At 39.0% G+C, this 19,463-nt stretch overlaps 1 protein-coding gene across 1 annotated transcript; it reads right to left on the bottom strand.

Moving 5' to 3' along the window:
- Window positions 1-1,286: 1,286 nt before the first annotated feature.
- Window positions 1,287-17,410, bottom strand: LOC148344419 (sodium- and chloride-dependent GABA transporter ine). The gene is made up of 13 exons (XM_088297528.1): window positions 17,022-17,410; window positions 14,589-14,723; window positions 9,320-9,530; window positions 7,931-8,063; window positions 7,609-7,743; window positions 7,027-7,130; window positions 6,665-6,789; window positions 5,701-5,813; window positions 5,329-5,469; window positions 5,134-5,233; window positions 4,891-4,991; window positions 4,540-4,707; window positions 1,287-3,015 (listed from the first exon to the last, which is right to left on the bottom strand). Exons 1-13 carry the CDS (start codon window positions 17,200-17,202, stop codon window positions 2,893-2,895), a joined length of 1,770 nt encoding a protein of 589 aa, XP_088153654.1. The 5' UTR covers window positions 17,203-17,410; the 3' UTR covers window positions 1,287-2,892.
- Between the last annotated feature and the right edge of the window lie 2,053 nt (window positions 17,411-19,463).

The following is a 19,463-nucleotide window of genomic DNA, read 5'->3' on the forward strand; positions in this document are numbered from 1 at the left end:
GACCAAAATCTTTAACCAAACCATATAAGTCCGTTTAATGAGAATGTCCCATAGCTTATTGCTAACATTTTATGCAAAATGCCTTTGACAGGCGTAGTTAAATTAGCGTTGATGTTTTATTAGAATTATAAACCTTTAGATAACTGATGCTTTGACACACAACACATTATACAACAATATTCACAGGCATGTATTCTCTCTGTTCTGTCGCAACAACGAATATTAAAACGGACAAAACGTGGTAGTGTGTTGCGCTTAAAAATCCACAATATAGCATGGATGCATTAGTCTGTGTATATCTGGAAACATTAGTGGGGATTTTTGTTTTAGCGAGCATTTGAGACATTACAAAGAAGCCTTGTGCTCCCTAGTTGACAAAAGGCTGCAGTCGTGATGACGTCACCACTTGAAAGTCAAAACGAGTCAAACACAGGGACCTCGTATAATTTGCAGCACCAAAGCCGTGACTTGACGCTTGCAATGATCTTCGAACACACACACACGCACGCTTGCGCTAATTAAATGTGATTACATTCACTTTATCTCCTTCACAGGGCACCCAAAGGAAAAATAAACAAACTGAACATTTTCACATCATAGCCGGTGTCAGTGACCCGTACAACCATATAAGCCCGTCAATTGCCCATTCAAACACACAATCACTTTCCCTCTGCCATGGATAACCATTTATTTACTGCCTCCTGGCCTGCACTGTCTATGACTATTGATCTGACAGTGCTCCATGCTCTGATTTAGAGGCCATGATACGTTTTGCCAGCAGCCAAACAGGATGGGACTATTGATTAACATGCAGCTCTGCTAAGTCCGCTGCACTCCTCTATGACAATTCACCTAATTCACTTTCAAACCTCATGAGCATCGCCTTCACATTTGTCCTGACTCTGCTCTCCTTCGTGCCCCAGCTGGGTCATCCGCTCTGACAATACAGCCAATGTAGTGAAATCATCCACCCACACCCCCACAATGCATACCAATTGATTCCGATAGCAGCATGTGCCGGTGGTGTTTTCCTCAAACCCAAATTGAGTTAAGCTATTGAGTGTGAGTGGCCGTGTGTGTGTGTGGTTGCCCTGCACAGTTTTTGAGATGTATGCGTCTCAAAAGTACACACACACACACACACACACCCACACACCCCCCCCTACATACTTTCAGTGAGGCTAGCTCAGTTTTGCAGGGGGAAAAAAAACCTAACGATTCTTGAGAGTTCTATTCTGCTGCTCTACTGCCACCAAGTGACACCCACGTGCAAGGAAACAAATGGCATGAGAGAAATTAACTTTTTATTGACCAAGATGACGGCACACATCCAATTTCAGTATAATAAAAAATAGTGTATATATGAGGCTGCATAAAAATTAATTTGCATGTTGAGACCAACGTAGAAACATATTATCATAAATAAGGCAATGCGGTTATAATTAATAAACACCATGTTTGCGCTAAGGCACCCTCTGCAGGAAATCGTTTTCCAAACTAGTTACTGATGTGCCTTCAGTGTGCACAATACATTATCTCTGAAATGGACCCAAAATTTAAAATCAACAATGGAATAAATAATGAGAATATAAAATTGCAATAGAAATACAAGCCGAAGCACATCATAATAATAATGATAATCTTATCCAGGAATTGGCAGGGCCCATTTACCGAGCATAATATTGGGGATTTAAAGCAAAAAAGAAAATAAGAATAATAAAATACAAACACTACAGACAACATGGAAGGATACTATACTTGTTGATCAATCAAGCATGATATCACTTTTGTCTTTGGTAGACGACAGTGCCATTGCCCAGTTTTCAAGTTATTCCTTGACCAATATACAGTTGTGCTCGTAAGTTTACAAAAATTAATCTTTAATGGGTTTCAAAATTACACTGTAATGCATTTCAGAATAGTGTAATCATTTGATAAATACAGCAACTAAGATAACATTGAGGTTGTGCCAGTTAAGTCATTATTTCCCCCAAACGGCCAATATTTCACAAATTTCACTTGGCAATGTGCAAACTTCTGAGCACAACTGTACACTGCTGTATGTCCTCTTTCGGACATATTGTTACACACATACAGTAGATATAAAAAGTCTCCACACCATACTACAAATGCCAGGTTTTTGTGATGTAAAAAATGAGACAGTGATAAATCATTTCTAAACAATTTTCCATAAAAAAAAAACATTTGTAGAGGTGAAATAAAAACCGAGATGTGTTTGCACAAGTATGCAAACTCTCATAACTGCAAATGTGACTCTTTCGAATAAACCGGTAAAATTCAAACTCATGTCAAATATGAGTCCTTACACAGCTGCCACCATTTCAAGTGTCTCTGATGAACCCCCAAGTAAAGTTCAACTGTGCTAGTATGCTACATGTTTTTGTGTTGCAGCAGGTGTGTGTGTGCTGCATATATATATATATATATATATATATATATATATATATATATATCCCCCGAGGCCATTGCACAATGCATACATTTTTAATGACACTACTCCAGTGTTGATACTTTAAGTATAATCATATTTTGGTAATTTAATGATTTAGTTGACGTGAATTCCTGTTTATGTGTGCCGGGCAAAGTATGTGAATGGATTTCTAGAAATATAAAGTCAGGAAAATCAAATGTAAATAGATTTGCATTCACAATTTAAATTTGCAAACATGGGCTCTGACACACTGTAGTTTGATACATGAAGTTAGACATTTCATAATTTGTGTGGAGTTAAAACCTTGAACTGTCACGATTTATTCCTAAGTGCAATAAAATAGATGTATTTTATGCACCGTACTAATGAGATGCTGAATCAGTTTCATTTTCTTTCGACTATACAAAACATTTTCATACAAAAAAAAAATAAATGGCATATCAAAGTACTGTGTTATGGTGTTCTACTGATGTTTCAGTCATTGAGTTGCTGAGTTTTTGTTTTTCAGGCAGAGGGTCCTCAACAGCCAGCTCTACTGTGGTAGTCAAAGATGTTTTCAGTCTCTAAAGAAAAAAGAAAGTGGGAAATTTAAGACAAATATTGAAAATATTTCTCCTGCTTAAACACGCTCCAGCCAGCCTCAGCATTCCAAACACCTACACGTTCTATCCATCCATCTATATTTCCTCATCGCAGTTGGACCCGATCCAAACTGACTTTGGGCAAGATATGGGATTCACCAGGAAATGATTGCTCGCAAATCTCACTGCAACTAATACTAGCTAGTACTACAGAAGACATGACATAGTCAAACACTATGATCAATATAGACCTTATCACCCCTAAGGACAATATAGCATCTTCAATTAAGCTAACATGCGTTTTTTTACCATGGAAGTATCTGAAGAAACTCACACAAGGACATGGAGGAAATGCGCATTGCACATAGCAAGGCCAATCCAGCCAATGTCCACCATGTATTGTACCTGACATCCTGATATTTTGTCATATATACCAATATGCAAGTTCAACTACAATGCCACAGTACTGTACAGTACAGTCGAACCAAATGTAACTGTTCCACTTGTGCACTGTAGGTGGCAGTAATGCGCATTACAAATTGGGTGCAAACTGCCAACAATCAATAACTAGACTAACGTGAAGTCAATATTCATGGTTTATATATATATATATATATGTTCTTCCTTGCCCGATGGTCTATCCCCCTGCAAAGCTTGATTTACAATGCCTTGCTAGATAAAGATGTAATAATATAAAAATTTATTTCCCATTATGCCATAAAATATATATTAGAAACAGCTGCTGATGTGATGCAGTGCAGTGCTACACTATTGCAAATGACAACCACTCTAACCAACAGACTGTTAAGTTAAAACAAAGATGTAAATTAACATAAAAGCTGAGAATGATTATGTTAGTAAAGGCTCACTTCCTAATAGGGCTCATATGGGATCTCACTAGACTGGACAGCTGGTGTCCTAAATGTAGTGGAATTTCTGCAATGAAGAAATAATTTCCTGAGAAATTAGTTTGTCTTTCATTCTCAAAAGCAAACCAAACCAACCCGCCCCCAAAAAACACTGCGCTATTGAAATACAGCTCTGGTTCAAAGGCAACATTTTATACAGTCCCACTGAAGTTGTAACAATTAAACTCATGTTATCTATGTACAGTATGCCAAGTGTGCCGAACAGTACCTAATACACTAGACTAAACAGCATGTGGCCCTGTGGGTCTCAATGTTGGCGCTTCAATATATGACTAAAGCTGATGTAAGCAAGTAAATAAATAATATAGGAAACAGTAAAATCACATTACACTTATTATTATGATCAACGACAATGTATAGAAGAAGAGACTGAACATTAAACATGAAATGAACATGTAAATGTGTACGTGTATTGGCTGCTGAAACGCAAGCTTTCGTCTCAGTGAAAGGGTTACCCCAAAGTGTGTTTAGCGGTTGTGCTTGCACTGCTAAGAGAGAACAATCAGATGGAGCAGCCAAATAAAGGCGCAAAACTATTTTGCACAGTCATGATCCCATGCATCCGTCCTATACTCACCGAGAGAAAAGAGCCTTTGTTGTTATAGATCTCGTGAATGGCTCCAATGGGAATCCATATCAGAGAGACCAGTGAAATGCCCCAGCCCACCCATTCAGCCCACAATGGATACCGATATGTCCCATATTCAACAGGGGTGTACTGGACGATACTGGAGATTAGTATGACCTATGAAAGGAAAACATCAGGTTAGGTACATAGTTAATGTAACCATGCTTTTCAGTTTAGGGTAGAACACGCCTATTGCCCGATGAAAGCCGAGACATTTGTTTGCTTTTATGTATGCATGTATGCGTGTAGATGGATAGATAGATAGAAAGAAAATGCAGTTGTGTTCAAAGAGATCCTTACCAGTACCAGCAAAGGACAGATAAGGAACCAGCACGCGCGAAAGTAGATGTTCACAGGCTTTCCTAGCATCTTCTCAATCATATATGAGATGCGATGGACCCCTAATGGAATATGGCAAGTTCTAATCAGATAAATGACAAACCAACAAAGCTCTACTCGTTCTGGCGGTTTGTCAGTTAATGTGGCGCCCACAACAGTCTTCCAATTTAACATTCACAGCACAACTTTAAATGAGGATCTTACCAAATAACCAGGAAACTGCTATCACCTCAAAGAAAGCCAAGAACACGAGGGACACCATAGCAGTGTAGTGATCCATCAGCTGAAATACATATATACCTCCCTGACAAAGAAAATAAGCTATCACTGGTGATTCACTTATACCACACCAATTGAAGAGATTGACAAATTGCATGATTTGAAAGACATTTTCATTACCTTGGTAACATGCGGAAGTCCAAGAAGAAAGCTGACAACACAGACAAGAAGGGCCAGCAGCTCTTCCCTCTTGAGAAAGTGCAGAACTTGTGTTCTAAATTCATCCTTTATGAACGTCAAAGCCACCTCAACTGTGGCAAACTGCAGCAGAAAGGAAGCATTGTCTTATTTCACGGGGTGAGGCGTGGAGGGGCTTTTTGGACCTTTGGAATTAATGACAATTCAAAAGCATCCCTCTTTCAAACTAAAAATGGTACCGCTATTATGTGAGATTCAAACATGAGGTGGAAGTGTTAAAGTGACCAATTATCACGCCGATAACACAATTAGCGGAAGAACTCGACTATCATTATACGAGTGGGGGAGGTTTACCTGGCTGTCCAGACCAAGACAGAGCAGCATAAAGAAAAAGAGAGGAGCCCACAGCTGAAAGGCAGGCATAGTGGAGAGGACTTCAGGATACACAACAAACACAAGACCAGGGCCTAAAAAAAGAGTCACAGTCAGAATATGTATTTGTATTTGAAATACAGATGCAAGACAGTTATTTATGCTGTCAATTTCGTTATTGACAGGTCAATTGTTACCTTTAACAAATTCCTTCAGTGACAGTCTTCCCACCACACGCCTCAAAATTACCGTTTACAAAGGGACCATTCAGTTAGACATAAACACCTTCTGTCAGTGAGGTGGGTACACCATTTATTTCCAAACTGACTGCGCTCCAGACAATATTTATAATTTTGTAAGCTTGGTTTGGATTTCACAACATTACACCGATGAATGGAAAGAAACGTAGAGTCTAGGCAATAACGTTTGGAGAGGAGTGGCTCATTGAAGGAGTGGTTGTTTACCCAAACTAGAGGTTGTGGGTTCAATCCATTGTGACCATGTCAAAGCATCCTTGAGCAAAATACTGAAGTTTATCCTGATGGTATGATGAGGTAATAGTGTGAAGTGCTTTGAGTCCCGAAGGTAGACAAGCGCTCCACAGGTGACACCCCATTTACCAGCTTAACATCTTCACTAGTGCATGATTTCAAGGTATTTTCCATGAATCCATTCTTGGCACAACTTACTTTGACACGGGTTGCGTGCATGCTGGGGCCTATTCCAACTGACAAATTTTTACTCTTATATTCACACCGACGCCGCATGTTTCATGGGAGGAGTACTGCGGCATACTACACAGGCATGGGGAGAATTGGCAAACTATACACAGGAAGCCCTGATATGAATCCGCAACCTCAGAACTGTGAGGCAGAAGCGCTAATCAAATAACAAATACATTTCTAAGACACAAAAACTGACTTGTGTGTGCTGATGGCTTGCCTACCATCTGTAGATATGTTGTCCACAGGGAGATTATGTATGTGTGCCATGTAGCCAATAGCAGAGAAGATCACAAAACCAGCCAGAATGCTTGTGAACGAGTTGATGAATGATACAATCAAAGCATCTCTGGAAGACAGAAGGGGTAAAAAATTTTTAATAAATAATAATAATAAAACACAATTTCCTGTAGCCCCCCCATAAAAAACAGTGTAAGACATGATTAAAAGACAAAAATAAACACCATCGTAGCCTTACTACGGTTCTTTGTCCTACATTCCCAGCTCATGAAAAAAAAATGAAGGAATACAACTTGAGGAAAAAACATGACTGAGACATCTTACAGTTAGTTACGTTTTATAGTACCTCACAATGTTGTTGTTGGACTTATTGTAACTTGCCATCGAAATCATGGAACCAAAAGCAATTCCCAGGGAATTGAATACTTGGGCAGCTGCGTTAACCCAAACCTGTGCAAGGCAATTGAAAACAAAGACAACAAATGAATAAACAAAAAAAAGGCACATCGCAAAATTAGTCTGGGAGAAAAAACACGTTTTAAACTGTCTTGATTGCTTCATATTAATGTATGTGTGATACAACGAGGAATGAATTCATAAAGAACTTATGTAACTAGTCCGAAGGTCATTATTTGAGCAGTCAATTGTCCATAAGAATGTGTCATAATGGTTACATTAATCTTCTCAGCTCCACATTTCTTCCAAAATTCAGTAGCAAAAATGTGTTCTTATTTCCAAACATTATTGCATTATTCACTGATCATTGGTCATGCAGCCAGAATTTATCTTAACTTATTTATTCCTCTTGGAAATCTATTTGCACATACACACTCCCACACAGCCAAGTTACAGACAGAAAGTTACATATATAAATAAATACAAAAAGCAAATGAACAAAGCAGTCAAATTATTTTAAGGAATATTTCACCTTCACTTCGAAAAGTTTGCTCCAGACAGGAGTCACAAAGTACAGGACACCCTGCTTGGCACCAGGTAGCTGCATATTGTTAATGAGCAGGGCGAACAAGATGAAGTATGGAAATGTAGCCGTGAAATAAACAACCTGTAGGATAGAATAATAGAAAAAAAAAAGTTTTTATATCCTAAGGGTATAAAAGTGTAGAATTTAGATTTTTTGGGGTTGTTAGAAAACAATTTCTTCCTCCACAATTGAGTAGATAAGTTGTCAAGGCAAACATTCAAGCAAGTATAATCATGCAAAACAACAACTATATCTTGCTTGTTCTGACCTTGCCAGTTGATTTGACTCCTTTAAAAATGCATAAATAAACAATAATCCAGGCAAGTAAGAGACAGCCAAAGAGTTCCCACTGAAGGCCTCCAACATTTTCAATGCCACTGCTTTTCTCCAGAAGCCTGTGACTGGTAAAGAAAAAAAAAAGATTTATTAATTCATGACTCAGTACGATAAGAACAGGAATAGTGGGAGCCCATAGTTGTCCCTCTTTAAACTGTCCATATTGTAAAAACAGATCCCAGAAGGCTGATTATTGCACTCCAAAGAGGCCAAAAGAAGTCAGTTTACAATCAAGTGACATTTATGTCGTGTTCTATTTTTAGTTAGTGATTCACATTTTCCAGGTTATGTCATGTTCCTGCCTTATTCCAAAATGGATTCAATTTACCTCAAGTGAGCACACACAACACCCTATAATGAAAAAGTGAAAATGTTTTCTGAGATTTTTGCACATTTACTAAAAACCGCAAAAACAACTACAAGATCACATGTATGTAAGCAATCTCACTTTTTCGAATGAAACGGAAAATTCATTTCAGTCCTTGAAATGTTTCCGCAGCTTTTTAAGTGTGTTGTCGGCCTGAGGTAAATTTAGTTGGCTGACATTATTTGCCAAGGCACAACAGTGCGCGTTAAAGCAGACACTAAACATCAACTTAAAAGAATTATCTAAAGACCTTCTGAGATAGGATTGTCTCAAGGCAAGGGATCGGGGGGACGGCTGGCTGTAAACTTTGTACCGCTCATCACCAGGCCAGCCAGTAGGTACAGTGATCATCAGGGTGAAAACCTGCTATGGCACGCTCTTGACCTCAGACTAGGGGCAAAGGTTCCTCTTTCAGCAGGACAGTGAACCTAAATACACATCCAGGATAAAAAAGGACTGGCTAGGGGACACATCTGTGAATGTCCTTGAGTGGCCCAGCCAAGCGTAGAATCAAATGCAAAAGAACATCTCCAGAAAGAACTGAAAACGGCTGTGCAAAACATTTCCACAACCAAACTAGCTGCAGCTTACTGCAAATGGGTAAAATTGTCCAGATACTGAAGGTGTGACAAGATAATTGTATCGCATTTCAAACGATTTACTTAGGTTGTAATTACTGGTAAAGGGACATAAATAAATTATTAAGCAGAGCCTTTGAATATTTATGTACGCACATGTTTTTTTTTTTTTTTTTTTTTTTATTTCTAATAAATTTGTAGGAGGGGAAAAAGTCCCACAAATATCTATCATGATGTTACTAAGGGATGTTGTGTGTAGAATTTTTTAGACTACAATGACTCTATTCCATTTTGAAGTAAGACGTAGTAAGACCTGAAGTAAATTAAACATATGGAAAACGTGAAAACAAATGAACTTGCAATTGATGCTTCTCACTCAAAAAACTGTTGGCTCGCTGACTGCAGATCTGTGGCGTTGCCAGGGAAACCACTGGAACAATTCTCAAAGACATTCCAGCTGTTGTTGCAAGTCTTCCAAGGAGGTGTTGCTCGAAAGGAGTTGAACAAATAGAAAAGTGCCCAGCTCATGAGCACATTGTAGTAGGTGCTGAAGACGTAGGATATAACCACAGTGGCAAGGCCAACACCTGCGGTGAAAGATTGGTTGTCAAAAATCACTGTGCCAGACATAACAGTTGAGATCAAGTTAAATTATTTCAAAACTTTTCCTAACATTAATGTGACCTGTCACCTAAACATCTCAACTGAAAAAAAATGAAACCATCTCAAGGTAATGTGTTTGCAAGAGTGCAAACCTTCTTTTAACTGGGCATGTGACAGAATTCACAACTAAACTAGAGTAATTCTAACTTGTGTTAATTAGGAGTCAGCATACACCTGTTACTATTTAAAATCCCTCTGATTAACCCCAAATAAAGTTCAGATGTACTGGTATGCTTTTGTTGACTTTTTCGTAGTCTATTCTTACAGCACAGTTTTCATTGTGCCCAGGAAAACCAGCATGCAGTGTATATGCCGGATTCCCCCCACCACTGCATCAACCCAAATAACAGTTGCAAGTACAAAAAACAAAAAACAAAAAAAAAAAACCAACAACAACAACCTTCGAGCTGTTGCTGCTTCACTTCTCTTTTTCTGTCATTTTATTACCCGGCCGGGAGACATATCACTCGAGAGGCAAAGGTGGGAATACTGACGTGCTGCAATTCATTAAACATGAGTGTGGATACAGATTCAACAATTTCCATTGAAATCACTGATTGGAGGTCAACAACATGGCAAATGACATTGTATTTCATGTGGAACTCATTCAAAAGAGTGAACAGAAAAAACTACCTGTTTTCTGGCCCTTGTATATCACTGAGCATTAACGTGGGAGAAAGCAGTGCTAAAACAAGTGAAGGGCCCAAGTTTTGATCGGGTAGATAATCTCTGTCTTTCAAGAGAAACTATGGAGAAAAACCAGTTAGAAAGACAGCATAATTGAAAAAAAAAATACATTGAACAGGTTGCTGATGGCTGAGCTCTTGCATGATGCATGCCGCTGTATGACAAGTTGACAGCACTGTTTCACAAGCCAGTGCAAACCATCGTAAACTTGGGAGATTTGTGAATTTGCAAATTAGGCATCTGGAAGGTGATTATCTCATACAGTATTAGGGCTGAATGATTTTGGAAAATAATCTGATTGCGATTTTCTTTTTGAATTAATTTGGGATTTTTTTTTTCTTTTCCACTGTATTTCTCAACAAACAATTTTTATTACAACAAACAGCATCAAAATCTATTACGCATCATAGGATACTAACAAAGGCAACTTAAGCATTAATTAATATGAAGGATGGTTTATTTATGGCACTTACAGGTATGAATTTACGAAATACCTCAACATGCAGTTGGAGAACCATTTACCATGACAACATAATTCTGCCACACAGGTGTGGTGTAAACATTAATATATATCCATCCATCTATCCATTATCTGAGCCGCTTTCCTCACAAGGGTCGCGGGCACGCTGGAGCCTATCCCAGCTGTCTTCAGGCAGTAGGCGGGGTTGCCAGCCAATCGCAGGGCACACAAAGACAAAGAACCACTCCCACTCACAAACGCTGCCTAGGGCCAAATGAGAGTCTCCCATTAACGTAACATACTTTTTTTTTTTTTTTATTTGGAATGGAGAACCCGGTGAAAACACACAGAGGCACAGGGAAACGCAAACTCCACACAGGAAGGCCGGAATCGGAACAAACCCTGAACCTAGAGCCGGATGTGCGAACAAGACGGCCACTGTACCGCCCTAACAAAAATATATACTATGGTGCAAATCAGCAGAGCTAGGCACTTGACCCTTTTTTGCTAGTCAGTCCACCGTTCTCCGGCCGCGACCTGGGTACCCTTACGGCCTCGACCGTCTGGCCTTATTCATAAAAATTGTCAGCTCCAGATCCCGCATGGCCGTGCATGACGGCAGAGTTATATTTGTTCAAAAATTATTGCATTTTTCTGAGCTTCCCCTCCGCTCTCTCTGTTTGTTTGTGTCCTTCTCCTCCTTATTCATCTCTTTCTTCTTCTTCGTCTTCTTCTTTCTTCTTCTCTACGAACATGCCCAAAGCAAGTAAGTATACACAGTTGGTAGTGGCGCTTTTGACGCGTTTGTAGGCAATTTATGTCATTTACCCATTTCACAGAGTAGGTTGAGATGATATTTTGGTGCTTCGCCACCACATCACATGCACGAGTGTCGATTAGAAGGCTGAATTCAAATTCACCTCCGGCCTTGCTTAGTCGAGCCCTTTTTTAAAAGATGTCACGGCAACCCATGCCCCAAAAATACATCCGGAGGGCTGGACCGTTCTGTCCCTGCGACAGACTGCAAACGCAATTAATCATTCAGCTTGATACTGTACATTATTTTTATATCTTGATTCAAATTGATCACATTCACATTGGCCAAGCAAGTTCTCATCCATCAACATGGTAGAACAATTAATAATCCAAATAAAAGGACTTCATTCAAGAAAAGTAGAAATCAATTTAAGCTCAATAATGCAACAAAATCCTCTCGTTGAACATTTTCATAAACAGTGATTAAGGAGAGCTAGCCTATTGAACCGTAAGTCAGGTTGTATTTTGTATAGTGTATTGGAAAGTGAAAAGTAAAAAACAACAACATCCCAACAATGATTACATTCAATTAATTTCAATTTTAGTTCTCAGGTCCATGATTTACATTGATTTTCTTTCTCAATCCGACAATGTCAACAAGTTCATCATTAAAATATCTGAATTTGCATATTCCCTGATCAATTAAAGGGAAGGACAGGGCAGCTGTGAGAATCAGAGCGCAAAAAATGCATCAAGTGACAACACACTCATCAATTAACGCAGGTTGACTGATATCGTACAGTATATTTAATGAATGTGTCTGTCAAATTTAGTCCCTGTGATCGGCAAAGAGCGAGTAAAAATGCACAGAAATCGACGCCGACTCGTTCCATGACACTGACGGCTTCATGAATTGGCAGCTAGCGGGGGGTGGACGCGAATGTGCAGGAGTGGCAACAGCCAGGCATGCCTGACACCAAGTCGCCGGTAAGATGCTGATTTTGTTGTGGCAATGGCATCTGTTTAGCGACCAAAAGCTAATTAAGAACGCACTGTTGTTACCCGTGGGGAGTGGGAGGTGTCAACATCGATGCCTGGCTGCCTCCTCACACTTAACAAAAGATTAGCGTGGGTAAATGTCTGAAATCTAACCTGTTGGGGTTTGTGTGCACATTCTTGCTCTTATCCGCTTCAGCCTCTGTAAAAATCGATTGGCGCTGTATTTTGGATTTTTTAGAGGTGATCACATGAGTTCACGTTTGATGTCAATAAATCCAAACTATTGTGCAGAACGCTTTTCTCCTTTCACAGGTTGAAGTGGACAAGAGTAGTAATGTGCATTTGCATTTTTGTGATAATTGGTGGCCGTTTTAGACAACACAACTGAAAATTTGAGCAATATTACCTCGCTTGCCTCCCTGCTGTAGACGCTGAAACCGGAAAAAAATAACAAGCCGAAGGGGGCGTGCCAATTTGTCGGAAATCTCATAAAAAAAAAAATTAAAAAAAAAAACAAACCTAAAAGCGCTCCAGAGTCTTTTTTGGAGCGGGGGACATTTTAGTACTGACATCATTTTTACAAGCATATATAAGTGTCAATGTTAACATCAATGAAGCGTCCCTTTAATAACATGCCCATGATCTGTTTTTGTCAAAATACCCCAAGAATCAAGAATTATATACATATGTTGCATCATATTTCTAGCCATGTTGAAATTGGCTCGCTTTGGGGAAAATCAGGCTCAAGCAGTGAGCTAGTTCTGATCCTGCCCCAAATACAATTGGGCGCGACTGGCTTTCGTCTACCTGCTTACTTCTACTAGCGGAACCAGAACCCAGAGTGTGAAAAATAAAGCGAGTTTAGCTTATCACGTCAATGCGCTTGTTTCGCGCTACAACTTTGACCAACTTACCAATAGATCCTAAGTCAGGAGATGCCTATTGTTTTGTAACAGTGGGGCTGAAGTTCTTAAGAGCTTGGTCACAGTCACATTTTTAGATAGAGGCAGATAACTACAGATTTACTTGGAAGTTTATTTTCACACTTATGTCAGCAGGCAATCCAGGAACCCAACATTAAAAAGTATTGTTTATGTCCCATTTAAATAAAGTATGTAATGAAACTAATAAGTCTAATGAAATTGTAGTGACTTAAGCAAAGATGTTTTCAAAAACAGGATGTGGGCATTAGTGATTATGTCACATTAATAAAGGTAACGGGTCGGTTGCGGTTGGGCCACATGATAATTAGCTTAATGGCTCTTCTTAAGTAAAGTGTACAGCGACCAACAGAGACACATTACCTTCATTAACTTAAATCCTGTTTTTTACAGGTCCTTGTGAATATGGATTCACCTGCCCATGAAACATTTTCAAATAATAAACCACTGTATGAATTCAACATGACAAATGAAAACAAATATTAACATAGGAAACAGACTCATTTTTAAAGCAGTAAGATTTTAAGTCTGACTGATTTGAAAATAGGAGGTGTACAGTTAACAAAGGTATTACAATGTTGTTTTAGTTGCTTTGTCCCAATAAAGGAGTCCTTCTATCTCCATATTTTCCTACGGGCAACACTGTTACAAAATCTAAACCACTCTGATGACAAGCATCGTCCTGAAAAGGATTGTGTTTGACCTTAGAAGTTCCACAGTACTTGATATTTGGAAACTGATCTAGCAGCAGCATCCAGTGACAGTCTAGCTTGCTTTGCCAAATGATGACATAAACACTTTACAGATCAGAAGATGATCCCATCTAACACACTGACTCAGACTTAACGAGTAGACCACATTCAAAGGCAACGGTTCATCACTTCAACTGAGGTCTGAGATAAACGAGTCGCAACTCTTTAGCATCGGCCAGCTATACTGAACATGATACTTAATTAGTGTAACCCAATCCCAATGATGTTCTCATTGTTTGGTGATTCCTTTGAATTTGGGTCACAGGATAAGCAGTGTAGTAAAATGTCTGGATGGATCTTAACACTGAGAAAAACATTTATGTCCTAAGAAGGCCAAAGGAAAAAAATGGTTTGCAGGACAGAAAGTACATCAAATAAGTAACTCACCTTTTAACAGAGGGCAGACTTTAGCTAGGGCGTGCACTGGCCCTAGATGAGTGAACTGGCCAATCGCAAACTCCATGAGAAGCAGTGGGATGCCACACAAGAATAACATGATGAGATAGGGGACCAAAAAAGCGCCTGGAGCAATTGGAAAGAAGAGAAAAACAATATGGCTGATGCTTCAGTCAGGAATGAGTTTGATGTATAGTGTGAGCTATATAACTTAATGCCTGTCAACTTAATGACACATAACACCGCTTACGCTCTTGTGGTTTTTTTTTTTTCCATTTTAATTTTTGTTTTGTTTAGACAAGCCAGCTTTATTTAAACAGTATACTGTATACTAAACAGTATACCTATGTGCTACTGTAATTAAAAGTACAACATTTTAAAGCATTCACAAACAAAATTAATGAAGACATTTAAAAACAAAGTGGAGAACTATACAAAAAAAAAAAAAGCTCACTGAAATTCCCAAAAGAACATAGAAGAAAAAGATTTTGGAAATTAGATTTTTAAAATGCTTTAAAATAACTCAATCAGTGGGTAGGGGTGTGGAGAAGCAATGTTTTTAACATGGATTTAAAGAACATCAAACTTGGAGTTGACTTTACGTCTGTTGGCAGCTTACTCTAAGCATAACAGCAAAATGCTGCGTCACCATGTTTGCGTTGAACTCTGGGCTCTACTAATTGACCCGAGTCTGCAGACCTCCTCAGAGCCAAGTTCCCTCTAATTTTCCATGATTCTGAGCATTCACACAAACTCCCTGATCATCCCTTAGACCACGGTGAGCAACATCAGACATGCACATGGCGGCCAAACCAGTATCACACCTGTCCAAAACTTAAGATCATAAGTTACATTACAATACATTGGAACCACCTTCATATCAAAATAGAACAAATCATTGAATAGAAATTTGCATTCTACCTAGTTTGTTAGTTTTTTTCTATTATTTTAGAACGCAGGTCCTTTTAAGCATAATTAATTAAGTCTCAATAGAATCTGTATGAATATGGTCCCACTCATCCATTCATAAATAATTGAAATCATGTCATCTAATAAAACACAAAAGATTCTAGTCACCTGACCTCTGAAACGTTTGAAAAAGTCTCATTTAAGTGTGCGCCCTCGGTCGTGCAAGTGAAGTTGTAAAGAAAGTGGGAATGGGTGTGGTGTCCTGTTTGTAGATTCAGCTAGGGTGGAAATTAAGGAATAAAGGTAAAAATGTGTGCCATGTGTGCCGAGAGGGTGAGAGCATTGCGCCATTGCTCACACGAGCATCTTAGAGGAAACTTTGCAGTTCGAGCCATTCTGGGTTTATAGACCATTATAGCATTTCTTTAATGCATGGGCCTCACACCCACACCCCGGGGGCCATTTGAGGCCTGTATGATTATAGTTTATGGCCCCCAACGTGACATCAAAGCTTCATGTTAGTACAGCTCCCCACATTTTTTGGCCGCATTGTTGCCCATGGTCTCATGACAGAGTTCATCGAATCATAATTGTCACAAAGTGGAAGAAAAAGATAGCATGTGACCCAGTACCAGTCAAGTCCTTCCATACCTGAAGAGCAAGGTTGACGACGAGAAATACAATTTCAAGAAAAACAGCAGATGGAATGTCGTTTTGTTTCACAGAATCCAAACATGCGCAGTGAAAATTGCGGTGCTCAAGAATTTATATGTCCCTAATACTAAACAACACATTTTGAGGAGTATGCAAAGTACAAGTGAGAAGAGAGAAAAAAAAATCTGGTCACCAATCTTGTTATTGTTTCGGAAGAATGTTCTGAACTTTTATTAAAAAAGATTGGATAACCGGTAGTTGTACTTTTTTTTTTTTTAATACTTGAACACCTTTATTTGTGGAATACTTGATGCAGCCTAGACAAACTCAGACTATATCTACAGCGGCCACACATAATCTGAGTTTGAGTCCCCTAATTCACTCTATTCAAGATCTAACCAGAACATTAAAGTGTATTCTACAGCTGACTTTAGATACAAATGGATGAATATTGTTAAAACTCCCAATAAATGCGTTACTGAGCTAGAGACAAAAGGTTTTTTTTTTCTTTTAACAATAATAACTAACTTGACTAAAATAAAATAAAACAATTCTGGGTTTCATGCTTTGAGTCCGTGCTATTTTAATTTTGTGCTTAAATAAAATGTAAATTAAAACTTTTAGAGTGAACTTGGTAGAGTGAAAATAAATGACTACCTGAAAATCTCAAATAGATTTACATACACGTTATTACAAAACACGCTATCAGTTTTTTTCTATTATAGAGTTTATGTTGACGGTGAAACGAGATTAATAAATAGTTGTAGCACATTCCTCCCATCACTATAAAAGTTTGATTGTGGATTCTACGGTATGGGGGAATGATGTATACAATGTATTATATCATCAGGCATTCTGTACCTCCTCCGCTGCTGTAACACAGGTAGGGGAACCTCCAGACATTGCCAAGCCCGACCGCATAGCCCACTGTGGCCAGAATGAACTCCAGCCGTCCGCTCCATGTGGGTCTCGGCACATCCGTCTCCCCAGTGGTCACTTGGACATGAGAGGTTAACAAAGCTCTTGTTTTCTCGTCACTCATGGTCGATTCACCACTGGCGGGGTTTATCGCTACCCAGTGCTGAGTTGATGAGCATGAATTGAATGTTACTCAACTGTATATCCACGACCGCTTTTCCGCCCCCCAAAAAGAGTGATCCGGTTACATACAAAAAGTAAAATATAATAGGATGGGGCCGTTATCGGCCAGTGCAAATGAAAACGCCTGCGTTTGGTAATGATTACATCTTTGTCAAGCTAAGGAGTTTTGGTCAAGCTTAATTTCAAAATAAAGAAGACGTGATGTGGACTGATAATGTTACCTTGGCAGCACACAGCAGCAGTGCTTTTGTTCTGAAAAGACAACCACTGTGCCGGAAGTTTAAATTACACATTTCTTAGCTAACTTCCTGTTGAAGCATTGTAACTCGTACATCTGACTCTCTGAGCACAGTAAAGTACGTCGTCGACACCGCCGTATTGGATGTGTAAAGGGGAAGTGATCGTTAAGATGATATTCATTTGCTGCCTTTTGCTTGTATTTAGATTTTGGCTATTGCAAAGTCAATTTGCGAATATAATTGAATTAGCTGTTTTTTTTCGTACTAAGATTCCGCTGAAGTAACTACAGTGATCGCATTGTTACGTCTTTTTACAAAAGTGTAACTTTTACAACTGTCAGTTTCCCAAAAATAAAGGGTTGAAAAAGCAGTTGGAAGCAATTGTGAAGGGAAGGCTTTTCAACTTCTCCGTCTGCAATGATTCCCATTAGTTCTACTGTAGTATATGTTTACTGAATTTATTCATCAAAAGCATTTCACTGCAAACGTTATTTAATTTGTTGAGAAACCTCAAATATCACATTTACATTTGAGGACAAGGTTATTACAGACAATGGTCAAATATCTTATAGTATTATCATTATGAATCACAGTATTAGCGGTATTTAACTGCGAGACAAGGGCAGATGTGCCACATCCAATACGGCGGACGCACTAACGTATTCAACGCCTGGCCAACCCGTTCAATGCGCCCTTTTTACATTTGTCTAGGCTCAGTATGTTTCCACAAGTTGTGGCTTGCTTCTTGTAAGTGACAGTTTACGCAAGAAACACCACAGCATGCAGTCTAAAAACATGCAATAATGCCAACATGCAACATATCCTCACATGGGGTAGTTCATATGAAACATGAGTGACCCGTCAAAAAAGCTTGCAAGAAAAAAAAAAGTACATTGAATAAAACAGTTACACTTTGGTAATTAAGGCAATTTATGATCAATATTTATTTGATATTCAAACTGATAAACTTTATTGTTTTTAGACATTAACTTATATAGCTGCAACACATTCCAAAAAAACCTGGACATGGTCTTGTTTAGTACTGTATTACGTTCCCTTTTGTTTTAACAACATTCATAATTTGTAATTTACACATCTTTAAAATGATGTAATTGTGGGACCATTGTAATTATAGTTTGATCATTTTAATTAAAGATACTTCATTAATTTTTTTCAGTTAGTTTTAATTAGTTTTCAGGGCGTCTTTGTTATTTTTTGACAGTTTTTTTTTTCAAAAACACTTTTAATTTAGTTTTAGTTAATAGTATTAGTTTTTGTTTAAAGAACATGTTTCACTTGTGGGCAAGATTAAAAAAGACCATGTTAAGAATTGTATAGTACAAATTTCAACAAAAACATTATTATAAAACATTTTTAGATCGTCATCGACTTCAGGAGGAACAAGACGGTGCCGCCCCCCCTCTGCATCGAAGGCGTGTGTGAGGAGAGGGTCCACACGTTCAAGTTCCTGGGAGTACAGATCTCCGATGACCTTTCTTGGACACACAACACCACAGCAGGGGTAAAGAAGGTCCACCAGCGTCTGCACTTCCTGAGAGTCCTCAGGAAATTCAACCTGGACAGGAAGCTGCTGCTGGCCTCCTACCACTCGTCCATCGAGAGCCTGCTGACGTACTGTGTCTCCACCTGGTACAGCGGCTGCACTGAGGCGGACAGACGGTCAAAACAGCGCAAAGGATTATTGGCTGCCCTCTCCCCTCACTGTCGGACATCTACACCGCCTGGTGCCTCAGCAGGGCTCTCAATATCGTCAAAGACAATACCCACACAAACTCACACCTGTTCGACCTGACGCCCTCTGGCAGGCGCTACAGTTGCATCAAATCAAGGACCAATAGACTGAGAAACAGTTTCTTTCCAAGAGCCATCTCCATTCTAAACTCTCACACACACACACACGACCACCCTTACCTTGCAGAACAGCAACGTGATGTGTTTTTAT

This window comes from Idiotropiscis lumnitzeri, chromosome 1, assembly GCF_059441095.1.
Source record: "Idiotropiscis lumnitzeri isolate Australia: NSW breed Sydney's pygmy pipehorse chromosome 1, RoL_Ilum_1.0, whole genome shotgun sequence".
Lineage (NCBI taxonomy): Eukaryota > Metazoa > Chordata > Actinopteri > Syngnathiformes > Syngnathidae > Idiotropiscis > Idiotropiscis lumnitzeri.

Coding starts and splice junctions, on each gene's coding strand:
- LOC148344419 (XM_088297528.1), bottom strand. CDS start 17,202: ATGAGTGACGAGAAAACAAGAGCTTTGTTAACCTCTCATGTCCAAGTG. Junction 6,790..7,026: donor TCCAACAACAACATTGTGAG/GTACTATAAAAC, acceptor TCTGTCTTCCAG/AGATGCTTTGATTGTATCAT. Junction 5,234..5,328: donor GACTTCCGCATGTTACCAAG/GTAATGAAAATG, acceptor TTTCTTTGTCAG/GGAGGTATATATGTATTTCA.